Genomic DNA, 13,514 nt, shown 5'->3' with positions numbered 1-13,514 from the left:
AGAGGCAGCAGTGCCCCACTGGGTTGACTGGTGGTTGAGAGTGTGGGGCTGAGCTCCCCTTCCTCACTAGTTTTGGGACTCATGACAGAATTTGGGCTGCAAAGAGCTGTTTTTTTCCCAAGGTCCAGCCTGGACAGGTGAGAGTCAGCTCAGAGTCTGGGAGGGGTGTGCAGGGGAGGGGAGAGGCAAACTGACTTGAGAAGACGGAAAGTCTTCAGGGCTCAGTTCCCCAACCAGCTTGCATCACCCTCACCCCATGAAGCTAGTACAAACCCTCCCCACTTCTCTGCCCATTTTCCTTCCCCCTTACCACGTCCTCCAGCCTTTTCCAGGCAGCAGCTAGTGAAGTTCCAGTGTGGGATCATTTTCCAAAGAGAATTAATGAGGGTGATTGACAGCCGAGGGTGGAAGCCAGGCTGGAGGAGGTGCGCGATGCACTACCCGCTCCGTAAACCGCTGAGAGTGGGTCCAGGACCCTCCTCTCGCCAACCACTCCCGCCCCGCCCCCATAGCTGAGCAAGGTGAGGGGGAGGTTTAGGGGAGAGACAGCGGAGTGAGAGTGGGACTGAGTTACCTTTCACCTTACCTCTGCCTACCCTCCCCCCACACCAGGCCTGGGGACCCAAGAGCCCAACACAGGGGTACACAGAGGGAAAGCCTGAGTTTGAGGTTTTTTGTAGTTGTGATTATTTTTCTCACATTGAAGGGAAGGGGTGTGGGTATGTCTGTGCGCCCATGCAGCCACTCCACTCTCCTCCCCAAGGCAATATTTCCCTCGTTCTCCCAGGCCCAAACCAACAGAGGTAAGGCTGTCTCTTCCCAGGCTGAGCTGCCCTGATCAGGATTCAGAGACCAGACCTTTTGTTATGAAAGAAAAGCAGTCTGGACTTCCAAAGGGTCTGGTTCGGGTGAGGTCACTGGTCAAAAAGTTAAACCAATAACCCCACCCTTGTGGACCCTCCATCAACTCCAGGGGGTCCAGAGGGCAGGTGTGAGTGTGCGTGTGTGTGTGTTCGGGGGGTGGTTGTGTGTGTACGTGTGCTGTGTTTGTTGTGTATGTGTGATGTGGCTGTGTGGTTGCCTATGGAGCGTATGCTGAGGCTACTGGGTTGCAGAAGTATACGTCTGAGCATCTGTGCATCTGTGTGTTTATGGTGTTTGTGTTGTGTGTGTCTGTGTGTGTGTGCGCGCGCTCTGTGTTGTATTGTGTGCGCCCGTGCACGCATTGTCTTCGATGTTGCCGCTAGAGGAACCTTCCAGCTCCCACTACTCCCACCTCTGGCTTTCACCCTGCACCCGGCGATGAAGACGTTGGCGAAACGCCTACTTTCCATGCCTAGGTCTGGGAAGGTCTGAAGATCCCGGCGGAGCTGCCTTCGTTCGGGGCCGGACAAATTCGTTGCAGCCGGGTTGGCCTCAGGGCCTCTCTCCGGCTCGCTGTGTTTCCCCGGGGCGCCCTGGCAGGCCAGCCGGCGGTCTGTCAGTCCAGCTCCTGGGGCGGGCGCCTCCTTTCGGTCCACTGGGTCCGGGGCTGGGACACCGAGGGAAAACTTCAGAGCTCCGGGCCACCGAGTCTGGAACTTACGCGTCCCCCAGCCCACGCGTCCCCAATCCCGGGGTATTTCCTGCTCCCGCACCCAGCGAAGTTCAGCGTCGCGTGGCTCCCCAGCGGCGCAGCCTGCCTTCAAGACACCCTCAAAACCGCCCCATTTTTTGTTAACCGTTTTTTTCTCTCTCTCTCTCTGTCTCTCTCTCTCTCCCTCTCTTCCTCCGTCCCCCTACCCCGTGCCCCAAGAATTGTTCCTAGTTTTGTTTTTAACATGTTTAGTGTGTGCATAAAACATCCCAGCTAATCTCAAATAGAAGACTTTTCCTGAGCAGAGGCTCAAATTTGCAAGTAATGCAAAGACTCCGGGAGAGCTTCGCCGATGGCGGAGCGGGAGACGGGCGTGGGGAGCCACTGCAGTGCTGGAATCGAAGTGGTGCTGACCCCAAGGCCTCTCCCCTCCTCCTCCCCCGGGAGCTTCTCCAGGGTTATTTGGAAAATGAGGCGGGAACTCCAATCCCTGAGAAAGCGCTCAGGCGAGTGCTGAGGTGAGCGCAAATGGAAGCGCACTGCCGGGCTGGCTGTGGGCTCGGTAACCAGTCGGCTGCCCGGCTTGCGCCAGCACTAAATGCTCGATCAGAAAGAGAAAAAGAGGCGCAATCATTCCAAATTTCAGGAAAAGTCAAATCGGAGAGGGGGACTCAGGTTTCTTCAGACTGCACCTTCTCCGGGCCTCGCTGAATGCGGGGACTCTACCCACAGCGCGCCGGGCAGAGCTCAGGGAGGCTGGGGCGAAGATCTGATTCCTTCCCTCCCGCCGCCAAACCGAATTATTCAGTTTATTCAACGTGAGTTACTAAGAAAGAAAAGTCCTTCCAAATAAAACTTAAAACCCACTGCGAATGACAACACTATATTAAAAGTTCGTTTTGGGGCCGGTGGGTGGGATGGAGGAGAAAGGGCACGGATAATCCCGGAAGGGCCGCGGAGTGCGGAGGACTATGGTCGCGGTCGAATCTCTGTTCCCCTGGCAGATCCTCTGAGTGCTGGCTCGGGGTTACAGACCTCGGCGTCCGGCTGCAGGGGCAGACAGAGACCTCCGCTCCTGGGGCGTGCGGTAGGCACCCTATGGAGCCCGGAGACTGCCGAGGGCTCTGCGCACTCACCAAATGTTAGGGGTGCTCGTGATAGACCGCCAGGGAAGGGGCTGGTTCGGAGGGAATTCTCGCTACCGGGAAGGTCAGAACTCTGGGTGATCAAACAAGGAATGCATCCCACCGCCGTGGGTGCTATGCTGCGCAAGGAATTATTACCGGAGCGGTTGCGTTGGCCTTTGCCCGGCGACCCAAGAAGAGTAAGCAAACTAGCATCCACCTAGCGGATCAGGTCCAATCCCCGCGCCTCGGCCCAATCCCTAGACCCCCGCGGCGCCGTATCCCCTCCCCCCAACTCTGGACCCCGCGGTCTGCCCCCACAGCATCACCAGGGTGCTGGAGTTTTCCGAGCGGGCCCCTTGCGCTAAGCGAGAGGATCTGTGAGGGAGAGTTGGGAGAGCCACTTCTGGCTTTTGTGACGACCCCGGGGCCTGAGGTATTGGTAGTGACAGAAGAGAGTTCTCTTTTTTACTTCCTTCTTTCCATCCCTCCTCCTCCCCCCACTTCTTCTTGGTTTTCTTACGGTTTTGGATTTTAGTTTTTGCAATTTGTCATAAAGCAAATGACAAAGGCTTGGAGTTCTTAATCCAGCTCAGTTCTTTTATCCCTTCTGGGTAAACCAGTCTCAGAGAAGGCAAATGACTAATGCAAAATATCCCAACCAGCAACTTCATGGCTGAACTGGACCAGAACCCAAGCCTCAAGGGTCTCAAGCCAGCCCTCCCTCTTTAAAATTTTTTTGTAAAATATGGAATGCTTCATAAATTTGCATGTCATCCTGGTGCAAGGGCCATGCTAATCGTCTCTGTATTGGTTCAACTTTTTTTCCTAAGCAAGCATCCTCTCTCCCCTCTGATCCAATACGAGATTACTGTGCTTCCCAGCCCACATCCTCACCATGTCCACCTTTCCTGGTTGGTGAGATGAGACTCCTATTGGAGAGGATCCCTCCCTGGGGAGCCTGCTTCTGAGGAGACCCCAGGTTATTCCAAGCAGGTGCCCCACCCCCACACGCTCTGGAATATGACAGAAGAGAGCCTTGAAGAAACAGGTGATGATGGAAGGAGATGTTTCCTCATTTGTAAAATGGGGATAATAGTGCCTGGGGTTTGAGCGTGTGTGTGTCTGTGTGTGTGTGTGTGTTTGTGTGTGTGTGTAGATGCACAGGACTTGGATGTTATGAGTGCTTGATAAATTCTAAAGGGCTGCAGAGTATGTCCTGCTGCTTCATAGGGGTGAAGATCCTCTGAGTTCAGAGAAGCCCTGAGAGCTTAGAACTTAAGACAAGTATGCACTGGGGATCTCCTGGCTTTGGAGGATGCCCAAAGCCAAATGTGGCAGAACCCTGCCAGAAAACCCATGCCTGCCCTTCTTTCCTAGGTCTGACAAGAAAGGATTCTGTGCACATGGTTCTAAGAGGGAATGTCTTTCCACTTACCCTGTCAATTCCAGCTCAAAAGCACTTCCTTTGGGAAACCCTCCCTCACAGCCAACCCCACCCAAAAAACATTCTCTTCCTTTGATGCACACCTTTGGTGCCATCCCTGGAAACTCTCCTCAGCACTGCTGTAAGGCTGCCTCCATCCCTGTAGAGGAAAATGGTGATGGTCGAATGAAAGGTTTAGAAGGATATATATCCTCACAGGTTCGCAGCTCCAGCTCTAAGGAGGTGGTGGCATGGCTAGAATTAAGGAAGAAAGGGAGAAAGGTAGTTCCACATAGAATAAGCATTTATCTACTGAGCAAACCCTCCACACCCTGTTGGACAAAAGGGGAGTGGGTTCTCCAGCTGCCCAGAGGAGGAAGATCCCCTGCAAGAGCCCCTTCTTCCTGGCTCCAAGGCTTCGAGATGAAGAGCTCCAAGCCAGGTGCTAGAGTCTCTCCTTGGAAAAACTCACCTCTATCTATTCCACTGGGGAGTCTAGTTTGAAATAGATTTGCTCTTCCTCCTTGCAGGACACCTGACTGAGCTTCAACCACTCCTGCATACCCATTTGATTGATTTTGTCTCTCTAAGGAGGCCTGGGCTCAGCCATTCCCCAGCCAGTGTTTTCTCCTATTCTTCCAGGCTGCTGCCTCCTCCTCCTCCTCATCCTCCTCCTTCTCATCCTCCTCCTTCTTTTTTCAACATAGAGTCTCACTCTGTCAGTCAGGCTGGAGTGAAGTGGCACGATCTCGACTCACTGCTGCCTTGACCTCCAGGGCTCAAGTGATCCTCCTGCCTCAGTCTCCTGAGTAGCTGGGACTACAGGCATACACCACCATGACCAGCTAATTTTTGTACTTTTTGTAGAGTTGAGTCTCCCTATGTTGCCCAGGCTGATCTCGAACTCCTGAGCTCAACCGATCTGCCTGCCTGGGCCTCCCCAAATCCTGGGATTACCGGCCTGAGCCGCCTTGCCTGATCTCTCTTTTTCTTATCACCATCCTCTTCCATCTCCCAATTCTACGAGGGCTACCTTCACTCTGAACGCTAACAATGAAAGCATGTGCGTGTGTACAAACATGAATTTGCCTGCCAAGTTGCATAAAGTGGGAACAGGTGTTTGGGTATGCTGGGGAATTTGTGAAGACTGGCAGTTTAGGGATGGAACGGTCTCTCCCCTAACATAAGGCATCTTAGATGTGTGTGGACAGGTATTTCTCATAGGGTAGGAACACAAGTATACCTTTTATATGCTTGGATCTTCTGTATTTTCGAGTATGTACACCAGTGATTTGACTTGTATACTCATGAACCTATGTAAGAGACAAGTACTAGATAGAGTTTTTATTCATGGATAGTGCTAATTCATCTTTAGGTATGTAGATGTATACACATCACAGCCTAAACTGTTTGCAGATTTATAAATGAACCTCTCTTTTTATAGAGGAATGCCAGTGCGAACATCAGTGTAGGCACCTCCATGTTGGTATATGTGAGTATATATGTTGCATTTGAATGGAGTCCCTGTGTAGTTGTGTACACGTGTCAATAAATGCTTGTATACGTGGACACGTGTCCATCGAGGCCATGGATACTAATGTTTAGAAGCAAGTCCTGAACACAGCCTGGAAAATGCGCCAGGGAGACTGGCCTGCAGTATTTCCTGTGCCCGCCCAGGAGCCATCCAACTGGACTCATCTCCCACTCCCAGATTTCGTCCGGGTTCAAGCAACACTTCAGCACCCTGCGGCGCCAGGAAAGGCGGGGCACCGCACAGGCTAACGCCCAGAGGGCAGATCCCTTCTTCAGCTTCGGGGGCCTGCAAGGAGTTGCGGTGTCGCAACCAAACCCGGGCCCCTGCCGGAAGCGGAAGCCAGCACGCAGGGCGGTGGGGTGCAGCGGCAGCGGTCTCGGCGTGCCAGGCCCAGGGCGCCCCGCGGGGGCGTGCGCGCCACACGCGTGCGGGGCAGGCTGGGCGCCGGGCGGCACCCTCCCAGCCCGGGCGTCTATTTACCAACAAACTGCCGGCGCTCAGCAGCAGAGCATTCCGACGCGCTGACTAAGCGGCTGGCGCTGGCGGTCTGCACTTGACTCCCCTGCAGGTCCACGGCGGCTGGACCAGAATCGACGTGCAGACCCCCGAAATCGGGAGTCTGCAAATGCAGATCCCTGCGTCTCCGCAGCCCCAGGGCCTCTGCCCACCACTCAGCTCCCTGTCCCTTGGGCATCCAGGCTCGCCACCTCTCTAGAATTTCTGCCATTATAACCGAGTTTCCTGGACTGCACCAATCGCTCTGCAACCCCAGCACCTCTCGGAGGAGACCCCCAGATAGACCGGCCTGGAGCGTGCGCACCGTCCCCCTCCCATTTCCCACTTCTCTACAGCGGGCCGTCCCGAGGGGCGGGGCCCGGCTCCAAGTCTCCGTGAGGTCACCGCGGGCGGTAGCCAATCCGGGACATCTAAGAGGGCGGGGCCCCCGTCGGGTCCCAAGAACCGAACCCGGTGGACAGGAGGGGGCCCCCATGGATTTGGGGGGAGGGGAAAGTCATGGGGGGCACCCCCCCGGAACCCCTTTCCCAGGCGCGCGTTCTCCTCTGAAAGAGGCTCAGAGAGACACTTTCTCCGGGATCTTAAGTGTGGGGGCTGCTGGCTGGGGGGCCCGTCCGGCCCAACGCCGGAGGCTTGGAAAAGAGGGTTGGCAGCGGCAGCGGACTACGTGCCGGGTCATGGCCCTTCTGCCCGGGCCCTGGCCACAATGACCTCTTTGCCCTGCCGCCTCCCCGGCCGGGACGCCTCCAAAGCTGTCTTCCCAGACCTCGCCCCCTTCCCGTCGGTAGCGGCTGCCTACCCGCTTGGCCTGTCCCCTACAACCGCAGCCTCCCCCAATTTGTCCTACTCCAGGCCGTATGGCCACCTCCTGTCTTACCCCTACACCGAGCCAGCGAACCCCGGAGACTCCTACCTGTCCTGCCAGCAACCCGCGGCGCTCTCTCAGCCTCTCTGCGGACCCGCAGAGCACCCTCAGGAACTCGAGACAGGTAAGTTGGGCCTTGGCGGCTCTTCCCACCTCTGGGGTTCGGCTCCTGTGCGCCCCTAAACTTCTCCCTCGCCTGGTTGGACGCAGCTAGCGGGATTCAAACCTTCCTTGGATTCCCTGGGATGTGGGGGTGGGGGGAGGGCGAAGGGATGGGGCGGGAGACAGGGGGGAGGGGCTGGAGAGAGTTGCTCTAGGTCTCCTTTCAAAACCGACCTGGTTTCGATTTGCAGTTGTTTAAAGACCGGCGAGAGGGCTCCCCCCACCCCCCACCTGGAGCAGCGGGGCTGTGTGTACCTACTAGTAATGGAAAACTGAAGCAATCCAGATGTGGGGATGGGGGCCTAGCCTCTTCGTCAGAATCCCCCCGCCCCCATCCTGTACTCCCTTCCTGCCCCATGTCGCCCCTTTCTGCGTTAGTCTTGTCTCAGAAAGCAGTGATCAAGCCAAACACTGAAAAACAAATCAAGTCCTGGTAGGAGGGCTGTAGACATCGAGGCTTATTCTGGGGTCTGTCCTCTCCCTTCCCCGGCCTTACCCTCTCTCCTCAGACCAGGCCTGACCTTGACTGGAAGCTGGCCTGGCAGAATCTGGAAGTAGGACCCCTCCATCCATTGTTCTGAGAAGGTAGCCAAAGGCTGGTCAGAAAGTCGCTCATCTCTCCCTGACTACCTCAGCCTTCCAGCCAAAGGAGCAGGCCATCGCTGTCATCTCCACTCCTTGGCTTTGGGGTAGGTTAGGCTACAGTTCCTGTTGCCTGGAGCAACTCTGAGCTCCTGAGAAAGTGCTCACTGGAAGGCCTCAGTGAGGTGGAGAACCTGGCCCGTCTTTGGGATCCTGGGCCTTGCAGCTGAGCTGACATACAATGTGGGTATGGCATTGCCCACAGTCCCATCTGCACTGGCTCCAGCTTAGCCTCCACGTCCCTGGACTCTTTGCCTCCATCTAATTGCTCATCCCCTCCTCCTGCAATTGTCTTTGGCAGTCCCTTCCAAGGAGGCACATCCACTAGGTGACTTCACTGGGGTCAGCTCAGGACCAAGACATCTTCCTCCCTTCTCCTGTGGCTCTGACGTGCTCACAAACCGTCAGAGCCAGAAGTGACCCTAGGATTTAGAAGCTCAACTTCTTTGACGTATAGATGGGCAAAGCATGTGGCCAGGAGCATCGATTTTAGGGAGCTTCCTCCAACCCCCCAAAATTAACTGCCTTCTGTGACAGAACTGTGGCTGTCTCTCCTGGGCTGCAGGGTGTGGTTGGAGTGGGCGCAGTTGCAGGGAGGAGTAGTTGTAGTTTTTCAAATGAATCCCTTTGACTGTCCTTTAGTGTATGCTAATAGGGTATGTTTGTGTGTGTTATGTGTTTGGGGACTGGGGTGGGAATACCACGACCTTGTCCTCGGGAGAATTGCTGGCAGTAGGTTTGGTGTTGTCAGTCGTGTCTGAGATCTAAGGACAACAGAGTGGAGAGTTCATTTTCTTTAAGGACTTTCCCCCATCCAACGAAAAACCACACACACCCAGATTTCCTTAGAATACATTTCTAGCATTTCTCTACTGGAACTGGTGGGTTTGGGCGCTCTAGAGTGGAGGGCATGTGATCGAGAGCTTGGGGTCCTCCTTTTACTTCCACTCTATGTCCACTCCTGCCTTGGGAAAAGGTTTGGCTCCAAGTGAGCGGTGCCACCACCCCGTTGAGCCGTCGGGAGCAGCGGGCCTGGAGGGAGGCCCTGGGGCTCGATGATCGCGACCCGGGCAGATCCAGTCGTGACTTGCTGGAACTGGGGTAGGGAAAGGCAGCTGTCCGGGAAGGAACTTGGAGGGGGTCTGCTGGGAGAGTTGGGGCGCGGAGGGCTATGCGAATTCAGCAACCGGGTCGGCCTCAGAGACTCTGTGTCCCCGCTCGAATTGCGCAGTCCACGCAGCCAGAGAGGCGCGGGTGGGCTCTGGGCTGCCAGCCCAGAGCTGCCAGCAGTGGGGTTGAGGCAGGGGAGGCAGGACAGGCGCGGGCGGGAGCGGAAACCCAACGGTTTTTCTGGGAATTGGTTGAGGCAGGGTCGAGGAGGGAGGATCTCAGAAGCCCGCAGCGCCCGAGGCCACGGGTGAGGGATGCGGGGGAGGTGACGGCAGCTGGTGACCGCGGCTGGCCGAGGGCGGGTACACTGACGTGTGGAGGGTGAGCCCGACTAGGGGAAGAAGGTGGGGGTACGCGGGCGGACACAAGCCGGTCTCTCTCGGCTCAGGTCGGCTGGACAGTCCCGCGGGGAATGCGGCAAACGCTGCCCTAAGCCCCCGGGCATTGCGGCTGCTCCATCCGCCCTACACCCCCCATCGCCTGGGACCTCTCCAGCGTCACCGTAGAGCCGCGCAGGTTAGGGTGGCTGGCTCGGAAGAACAGAAATCCCTCGGCCCAACCCTCCCCTGTCCCTCAGCATTCTGCGGCTGGGCTATCCCGCGGCCGAGATTCCTGGAGAGCTAGGCGGGCCAGAGCTGACCAGATCCCCTGCGGCAGCCCCGCAGCGCGATCCAGGAGTGGCCCCGCCAGGCTGCACTGCGCGCTCTTGGAACCCGGGTCACCTTCCCTGCCGCCAGAACCGCTCTGTGCGCGCTGCCCAACGAAGGAAGGGGCTGCCCCACGCAGACCCGGCTTCTGGGGGTCCCTGGAAACCCAGCCGGCCACGGTGTGGCGGGGGAGAGATGGTCACTTTTCCTGCAGGGTGCGCCTGAGCAGAGGGGCAGCCCGTTACAGTAGGCGAGGCCAGGGCAAACCCGGGGTCACTATCAGCGCTGCGAGACTGGAATTCAAGGTCCTCTCAGCCGGGCCTCTCACCCGCCCCGCTGGCCGCAGCCGGAGGCTGCCACGCGGACACCATCTCAAGCCTCTGAGCATTGCTCTTGAGTTCCCTCCGCCTGCAATGTCCTTCCTCTGTCATCTCTAGGCCTCGGCTCAGCCCTGGACCTAGCCTTTCTGCCCCGCCCTACTCCAAGCTGGCGCCACCGCCCGGGGCTGAACTCCGACCTCCCACCGCAGGCGCCGCGGTACCCTGGCTGTGGCCCTCCGCGCTTTCTTCCTAGGGTCACAGGACCCATACGAGTGCGAGCTCCCTGGGAGCAGAACTGCGCCTTGTATCACCTGGCGCGGTGAACCTGGGGGTTGAAACGCTCCACGCGGAAGGTAGAGGGCAGGGGCCAAGGGGGCGATCTTGGTGGCTGCGCTTTTTGCTATTTGCAGCCGACGGCATGCAGACGAGATGCTAATAAGCCTATGAAACTGTCCGTCCTACCCCCTCGCTCCCTCCTCGCCCCCTGCATCGTGTTGTGCTGCCCACCAGACTCGGAGAAGCCGCGGCTGTCCCCGGAACCCTCCGAGCGGCGCCCTCAGGCCCCGGCCAAAAAGCTCCGCAAGCCGAGGACCATCTACTCCAGCCTGCAGCTGCAGCACCTAAACCAGCGTTTCCAGCACACGCAGTACCTGGCGCTGCCCGAGAGGGCCCAGCTGGCAGCGCAGCTCGGCCTCACCCAGACCCAGGTGGGGCCAGTGTCATCCTTCCCCAGCTCTCACCTTCCCTGGATCTCTGGGAACTCATCCCCCAGCCCCAGCTGTGAATGACTGACGGATTGGTGCTGTGGCCCTGTTGTCACAGTTCTCCAGGGAATGTTCATAGCTGGCTCTTAGTAAGCCTTGGGGAGAATGTGTTGAAAGGTGTGCATGTATGTGCGGGTGGGTGGAGTGGGTCAGGAAGAGGAGGGTAGGTCAGACAGGGAGACATGGATTCTAGCTCAGAGGCAGGAACTCAGGAGGCTTCTGGGGCTGTGGGGGACTGGAGCAAATGTTCCCAGCCTGGGGAACTGCGGGTCTCCCAGGACTGCACCTACACCCTTTCCCTTCCTCGAAACTTTTCACACATATCTTCCTCCTGATCTTTCATTCTTTCCCCTTTTCGTCCTGAAGGTAAAGATCTGGTTTCAGAACAAACGCTCCAAGTATAAGAAGCTCCTGAAGCAGAATTCTGGGGGGCAGGAAGGGGACTTCCCTGGGAGGATCTTCTCTGTGTCTCCCTGCTCCCCACCCCTCCCCTCCCTCTGGGATCTACCCAAGGCAGGGACCCTGCCCACCAGTGGCTATGGCAACAGCTTTGGAGCCTGGTATCAGCATCACTCCTCAGATGTCCTGGCTTCGCCACAGATGATGTGAATCTGGGGAAGGGCGGGTCAGGCCCACAGCCTTCCTGCAAAGCCCAGGACCCAGGCAGTCCACCTGCACCCCTTCTGGGCTGGGAGGAAACCAGCTCCAGATGGGTTTTCTCTGGAGGACAAGCAGTTAGAGGAGAAAAAGGAATGGAGCAGAGCCTGTACTCCTAACCCTAACAGCTAAATCAAGGACCTCAGCCTTATGTAATCATTGTCCCCACCACTACCATGGACTGGACACCTTCCCACCAGCTGGACAAAGACTCTGGAGAGAGAGCCATTGGCTGGAGTTGAGACTGTCCCCAGAACCCTTGGTCTTGCCGCTCCCCCACTCCTTCTTCCCTCTCTCCCTTTCTCCTCCCCCTGCTTTCTTGAGAACGACTGAATTGCCACTACAGCCTGGGTGCAAAACCAGCAAGAAACATTGAGTATTTCTTTTTCTGTGTGTGCCTTTGGCCTTGCCCAACCCATTAGTGAGCAAAAGCAGAAGTGGACCACCATCAGCTCCCAGCCACCCAGCGATTTTTCCCTGGAGGTCAGCCCGTTACCCCCATAACTGATTTACCTACTTACCATACTGGGAGGTAGAAGAGATGCAGAGAAATGTGGAATTTGTGGACCTATGGGTAGTTTATGCTTTCCTCCTAAAAAAAAAAAAAAAAAAAAGAAGCCCTCTTTCCCACCCCCTCCCCATCTCCCCTTTTTGAATAGATAATGGATCCAATTATCTGTATAATTCAATAGGTATTTATTGAGAGGCTCCCTTCTATTCCCCATCCCTAATCCCTAACAAACCCACAGGCACACACTTTTGGAAGCCTGGTAAAATAACACTTGGGGGGAAATGGGGACAAACTGGCTCTCTGGATTAGTGTGGGTATAGACATCCCCAAATAGGTGGGTAGGCCCATTGATTCAGCTCCTTGCAGCTGTCTCTGTTCAAAGGAACTGTGCAGATTTAGAACCAATTGGAGCTTGAGCTTCACACCACCAGCTTCCAGAGATTAAAGTTTGTACAAAACTTTGCATTCTGGCTGTGAGATGTGTTTGTTTCCTGACTTCTTATGGGTAGGGGCTGGTCATGCATCTCGTCTGGCCCATCTGACTCTTCTACCATGGAATTACAGGTATCAGAGGCACTGGATTCTACATTTGTCTTGGCCACTAACTAGCTCTGTGATTCTGGCTCTGGAATGTTCTAACAACGTCCACAGTTTCATATGCTCCCTTGTGAACCCAGGAGATGCTCACGCAGGGTCAGAGTGCTCCTCCCCAGGAGATGCTCTCCTGGCCCAGTTCTGGAGGGAGCCAGGCACCTTACCAGCCCCTAGGACCCACCTTTAGCCCAGGAAGAGGCCCTGTTCACCTTGAGAGAGGGCACACCCAGGGATCCGGTCCAGTCCTACCTGGAGAAGTGTGCTGCTTGGGGGCAGGGTGGCCTCAGCTCACCTTGGGGAAGGAGGAGGGGCAGGTCTGAGAAGGAAAACACCAAAAACAACTGGAATTCTCTTCCGTCCAACAAACATTTGGAGACCCTGTGCTCTGCTAGATCCTAGGGATACCATGGTGACCAAAGCAAACAAATGACCAGACATTGGTGTAGTGAGTTCCAGGCAAAGGAAAACACAGATGGCGGCATGGGTATTGTCAAGGGCCTCCAATCCAGCCTAGGCCAGAAGGGTCAGTGCTGGGCGAGAAGGGCGGGCGGCCCTGGGCGCAGCAGGACCTGACAGACTCCTGGCCACCACACCCCACTGGACTACGTAGCACCACCCCTGCTCCCACCAGGATCAGCAGGATAAGGAACGCCTTGGGAGAGGAGCTGAGGACAAGGGTGGCAGAATAATTCAGGGAATCCAGCCCAGCATGGCCTGAGGGGCTGGGGGAGGGGCCTCCAAATCCAGGCAAAAAGCTTCCAAGTTGAGCTTCCCTTTGACTGCCTAGACCTGTTTCCAGACACTGCAAACTCGATGCCTGTCCCAGTCTGAAAAGCCCACTCAGACACTTCCAGCCAACCTCTGCGGGCCAGAGAGAAGCCCAAATTGGAGTCATGTGTAGGGCAGAGAGGTATGAAATCCCCCAGCTCCTGACGCCTACAGTCAGTTCCTCCTCAGCCCCTGTTCCTCACCCTGTGCTGGGTCAGTGACCACCCCTATTCCACAA

General features: G+C 56.4%; 1 protein-coding gene and 1 non-coding gene across 2 annotated transcripts; one reads left to right on the top strand and one right to left on the bottom strand.

Annotated features, from left to right (window-relative positions):
• Positions 1-3,442: 3,442 nt before the first annotated feature.
• Positions 3,443-3,544, bottom strand: LOC115833585. The gene has a single exon (XR_004028967.1). It is a non-coding gene; the product is annotated as a U6 spliceosomal RNA (small nuclear RNA).
• A 3,067-nt stretch (positions 3,545-6,611) lies between these two features.
• Positions 6,612-12,379, top strand: DLX4 (distal-less homeobox 4). Its single transcript, XM_030808007.1, has 3 exons — positions 6,612-7,165; positions 10,493-10,689; positions 11,113-12,379. The coding sequence occupies exons 1-3, from the start codon at positions 6,883-6,885 to the stop codon at positions 11,353-11,355; spliced, it is 723 nt and encodes a 240-aa protein (XP_030663867.1). The 5' UTR covers positions 6,612-6,882; the 3' UTR covers positions 11,356-12,379.
• Positions 12,380-13,514: the final 1,135 nt, after the last annotated feature.

The sequence above is a fragment of the Nomascus leucogenys genome, unplaced genomic scaffold (assembly GCF_006542625.1).
Source record: "Nomascus leucogenys isolate Asia unplaced genomic scaffold, Asia_NLE_v1 Super-Scaffold_258, whole genome shotgun sequence".
In the NCBI taxonomy this organism is placed as follows: domain Eukaryota; kingdom Metazoa; phylum Chordata; class Mammalia; order Primates; family Hylobatidae; genus Nomascus; species Nomascus leucogenys.
This window is presented reverse-complemented; position numbering and strand designations above follow the sequence as displayed.

What these genes read in the sequence shown, in the direction of transcription:
- DLX4 (XM_030808007.1), top strand. Translation starts at nt 6,883, where the DNA reads ATGACCTCTTTGCCCTGCCGCCTCCCCGGCCGGGACGCCTCCAAAGCT. An exon ending in CCCTCAGGAACTCGAGACAG is followed by an intron (nt 7,166 to 10,492) that starts GTAAGTTGGGCC and finishes GCTGCCCACCAG; the next exon opens with ACTCGGAGAAGCCGCGGCTG. An exon ending in TCGGCCTCACCCAGACCCAG is followed by an intron (nt 10,690 to 11,112) that starts GTGGGGCCAGTG and finishes TTCGTCCTGAAG; the next exon opens with GTAAAGATCTGGTTTCAGAA.